Here is a 5,371-nt window from a genome sequence, read left to right on the forward strand (position 1 = left end):
ACGCAAATTAATTAATATCATGTGGACCCTAGAACCTTCAGTGAAATACTGTAATGACACCTGCTGTTAGCTTTACTCAAGTATACATAGCAGTATTAATTCGCCACCCTGGAATGTATTTTATTTTTTCAGACATTTGATAAGTAAGCCTACGATTATTGGTATACTGAAACATGGCATAACGAAAAATAGCCTGTAGTCTACACATCCGGTTCAGTTTCTTAAAGGACAAGTTTTTAAAGGGATGAAACTTTCGTACAATCCTATATCGATGGGAATCGGTTATACTGGAATTATAGAGATATGATTGTCGCGCCGACACGCTAAGAACAACAATCCAATTAAATGCTTACATTGTCATTATCTGGGGGGAGGGGGTTATTTCATTTTTGTAAATTTTTTTTTGTTAACAGCACAAATATTCTCAAACAATCTTCTTCTCTTTTATATCACATTGAATAGCTTAAACATGATGAGGATGGAATAATAAGGATTATATTAAGGTAGCTCCATACTCGTAAAATTCTCTGAGGAAAGTTGAAAAACAGAATTGATTTCGACTTAATAGACTTAAATGTCATCAATTGTTAGAAAAAATATGCATGTCATCACACTTTTTGAGATGCCAGATAAACATAAACTAAAGCATATTTTAGCATTAGAAAAATGTATTTTTTTCTGTTAAAAGTAAAATCTTGTCGGCAGAAATTTGTTTTTCTTGTTTAATTTTAATGTCAACTTTATCAGAAAACTAAAATTACAAAAATATTTTAAAATCAATCGTTGGAATAAGAAAAACTATAGCATTTAGACATACAACTGAGAGAAAAGTCAGAAAAAGAGTTATTTCCCCTTTGCATAGATAAAATATATAAAAATTTGGAAATTTAGTATAAAATTAAGTGTGAAAATATCTTTAACCTACCAATAATTCTAATTACATCCATGTGATTATATTCACATAAAATGAATAAAATTATCTGGCACAATTTTTAAAGAATTCAAAGTTTTACAAAAAAGTGTGACGTCACAGAACACTGGATCTACTTTAAATCAGTGTTCTTACTTAAAGGGACATTTTGGTCTTTTTTTTTCAATGCTAAAAATGATTTTGTAATGATCAACCAACATTTTAGTGTCAGTAGTACTGTAATGTTCAAGATACAGAACAATATTCCTGGTGTTAGTTAATCTACCATTTTAGGTTTATGAACCAAGTTAATTACTAGGGAATGATTTTTATTCAGGGGGGGAGGGGGGGTCAATGTTCGTGGGTAGCCACAATTGTCCTGGTTCGTGGGGGTGTGATTTCGCTGGTATAGTTTAATTGAGATTTTTAATAATACGTTTTAATAAATATTAAACAAGTGATTGTGTATACGTTCGTGGTGATGTAAAATCGTGATCAAGGATTACTTACGAAAGCAACGAACATTGCCCCCCCCCCCCCCCCAACGAACAATGATGATTCCACAGTATTTTATTTTAGGTGAATGTGTGAAAATATAACGTGTTTGGAATTTTTAAAAGATCAACTGAAAATTGTGCGTATTAAAACTCAACTCCAACTCTTTTATTGGAAAGGAAAAAAAATAATTATCACAGAATAATTATATATAACAAAAAATTGATTAAAAATCTACGCATCACAAGAAACCCCTAAACATTTAAACAACAAGCAAAATATAGAATGGTAAATTTTGATCCATCTTCGCTTGCAAAGGGTTTACGATCCACTCCGCTCATCTACTGAAGAGGAGCTAAGTATTCTTCATAGTAAACCCTTGGCCAGCGAAGATGTTGTTAATCAGTAGGCTGTAGTTCGAAACTTAACTCACCTTACCTTTAACAGCATTTAATGAATTACATGTATAAGTCAGAATTGTATTCTATATATTTTCCTTAATTTACGCGTTACATATTAACTGACCACCCACACGCAATAGAGTCTGAATCCACAGCTGCAGTCTGAAGGTTAACACATATATATCATTTGGACATTAATAGCATCGTTTTCAGGGTTTAGGCTTTTGTTTACATTTAAATTTTCCGGATTTGAAATTGAAATACCCGGATTCAAATGTATTCTTCAAAAATCATCAACAACACATGTTTTCAGGTAATATACTATATCATTACCTAAGAACGTGTTCCGGTTGTTGCAAAATACATATATACACGACCTGAATGATGTTTTACTGTATCTGGATATTTTAAGGTGAGTTTTCTCAAAGGATTAATAAATCTTATTTTGATAAGCTTTAATTTCTTTGTTTAAACTTAAATGTGATAATTGTAAGGGAAAATGTTTGATATTATATTTATCCTATATAGATTGAGTTATTTAAAAGACAGGCTTGATACTAGGAAATCAATAAAAAAAATGAGTTTAACTTTTATTTCTAACATTATGATAATTCTTTGTATATGTATGTGTTCGTTTCGATATCATTCATTATGAAAAAATTGCATGATATTTAAAATTTTAATGGTCTAAAGGTCTTGGACACAATGGAGGGACTAGTCTTTATCCTAGCCGTGCTCAGTCTCTGGGTTGGATCCTCTTCTGCAGTCGGTCAGTACTAGAAATATCATTCGTAATGTATCTTGCACATCAACTATGTATATTAACATTTGTCCAGATTTAGTCAAATTATTTTAACGCCTTTTCACTTAACTAAGATTAAGCAAATGTCATTAGATTGGATAGCTAGCTTTAATGTATTGTTTGATTATCAACTCCAATGTTTCATTTTATAATCTATTTTATGGTCAATCTTTTGGATTTATCTTTTTATAGTGAAAAGTTTATTTATGTTTTCAATGATAATTGATGGTCAGATCATTTCATGAACTTCTCTGGTTTTCTAAAACATTTTAGGATGGCCTTCTGGAACGTACTCAATGATAACCCCTAAATCTGGGTGCCCTTCCGGATGGAATTGGGGCTGGCGCTACCAGGATAATGAGGACACTGGAAATGTTAACTCCATGACCAGTTATCACCACTTCAATGGTAGGGTATTTTAACCTTTAATTCAATAACTCGAAGGGTTACGGATTCGATTGAGCTAATAGATTTGTTAGTCTCGTGAATTTGACTTCACGTGAATCATCTCTTAATTTAAACATCATGTTAGACTACTTGAACTTCATCCCAATTTATTTTTTCACTTAATTGTTACTGGAATCAAGTTATGGACGACAATTCTACCGACATATGGATAGATTCTGAAATAATTCAGCAAAATATGAAATGGAATAATTTTAAACAACACCGTTTTGCGATTTAAATAAAATCATTCGTTATAATTGGATCAGTATAAATACTACTTTTGTACTTTACAGGATTCTTTTTCGATGACACAATTCATTATTACTGCTCCAAAACCTCGTACTCTGGATCTGGATCATGGCCTCGAGGAAACTACTGCATCATGAGATATGGCTCTTACTGTCCTTCAGGTAAAGTTTCGATTATAATATCAAAAATATTTGGTGAAGGTAGGCAGTGTATATGTATAGATCTCTTTGAGTAATGGTTGAGAGTTCCTAACGTACGGCAATAAAGCTCTCTTTATGCACGTGTGAATAAAAGGATGTCAATGGATGTTTTGTTTAACCGTTGCTTCAATCGCTAAATTTGACTACACCATTTCATGCTGCAGTGTTGTTGTTTTTTTTTAAATTCTGTTAAACATGTACAGCTTTGTTAACAAAAAAAGTTAATGTGGGTGTTCTTTTACCATATTCATTTCTCTAATAATAGTCTTAAAATTTGGTTGGATACAAATATACTGTAAATTCCTAATTCAACGCGAGGAATTAATATCCGCGTAAAATCGCGAGAAGCCTGTCTCGCGAATTTTTTAAATTTTCAGACATATGTAACCTTCATGAAACTATGCTAAAATTTCGGCAATCGCGATTTGATGTTCTCGCGATTTGATGGAAAACCGTTGAATCGCGAAATTAAGTACTCGCCTAAAATAAGGAATCTACAGTATTTTATTTAGGCATAGATACGAACTTCAATGGAGCATTTAATATAATATTTGTTATCAACAGGTTTCAGTTCGGGCAGTATTTACTGGGATGACGAGGATTCCTACAATATGAATGGGAAGGGGGGATATGTACCTTCCGGGACTTATGGCTCTAATACACGAATCAACTACTGTTGCAGGTACAGAGTCATAAGAATATCAATATTCCCGGACGATTTCAAATACCTTACACGTATGAAAGCTTTTTACATGGTCTTTTGGAAAATTTAAGAGACTGGCGTCGGAAGCAAATTGAAAGTGTGTGTGTGGGGGGGGGGGGGGGGGAGGGGGAGGGGGCTAGATTAATCCTCAGAAATATTGAGAAAAAAAACTAATTCCCAAAATCATAAAAATCCTAATCCGTGGGGGTGGTTATACCTATACTTCCAAACAAAAAATCTTACCTACCAAATTTTTTTCCCCAAATCATGGGATTCCTAATCCGGGGGTGGGGTGGGGGGGGTGGTGCTACTATGCATATGATTCCAAATTCTCACTCTTTCAAGCTAAATTTAGGGACAATTATCTTTGCTGCGTGAAAAACTGGTGGGCTGAACCCTCTATGATGCTATTTGCCTAATGCCTAATTTGCAAAAAAGTGTGGGGGGGGGGGGGGTAAGTCCCCCGGTTCCGACGCCTATGTAAGAAAAAACTTACAGCCACGACTATAAAACAATTACAGTTACATGTAAGTTTACCAAAGTTTTTTTTTTCTCGCACACTTTAGGAGTGACGGAAGCGCCTACTCTTACATTTCACTCCCTACCACGGATCCGTTCTATCTGATGCGTTACACATCCTCAATATGCCAGAGGGTCAGTGGTATGTCTGTTAGAGAGGAGATCATAACAACGGACGATGAGGACACATCTAACAATAACTCAGTGTCCGGAAGTCATCCCAAGGTTACCGGAACCAGAAACCATAGTCTCTACTACTGCTACTACAGTTAGTAAGGGAAATGTGTAATCTCTTATTCTGAGTAAATGATTAACAGAATATGAAAGTAATTGTTATTATTTTCTTTGTATTTGATATATCATTCGGGTGCTGAATGGTTCTTTTTTCTCTTTTATTAAAACAAATATCATAATAAAGAAACATGTACATCATATATTCAATATATTCATTAACAAATAGTTTCCTAAGTTAGTAAACATATTATTATTAGATCTAAATTTCTTCGCATGTTTCAAAATATCATTTTGTAAACAAAGATTATATTTTAGTTTTTGTATAAGGTTTCTTTCTGACATAATTTCATTATCGAATCTACATTTCATTTTATATTTGTAGATTGTAAAACATACAAAAGATATAAGATT

General features: G+C 33.3%; 1 protein-coding gene across 1 annotated transcript; it reads left to right on the forward strand.

The window, feature by feature from the left end:
- The first annotated feature begins 2,416 nt into the window (after positions 1-2,416).
- LOC105326187 (uncharacterized) lies at positions 2,417-5,045 on the forward strand. Its single transcript, XM_034450971.2, has 5 exons — positions 2,417-2,575; positions 2,882-3,016; positions 3,349-3,465; positions 4,069-4,186; positions 4,774-5,045. Exons 1-5 carry the CDS (start codon positions 2,512-2,514, stop codon positions 4,997-4,999), a joined length of 660 nt encoding a protein of 219 aa, XP_034306862.2. The 5' UTR covers positions 2,417-2,511; the 3' UTR covers positions 5,000-5,045.
- Positions 5,046-5,371: the final 326 nt, after the last annotated feature.

The sequence above is a fragment of the Magallana gigas genome, chromosome 4 (assembly GCF_963853765.1).
Source record: "Magallana gigas chromosome 4, xbMagGiga1.1, whole genome shotgun sequence".
Lineage (NCBI taxonomy): Eukaryota > Metazoa > Mollusca > Bivalvia > Ostreida > Ostreidae > Magallana > Magallana gigas.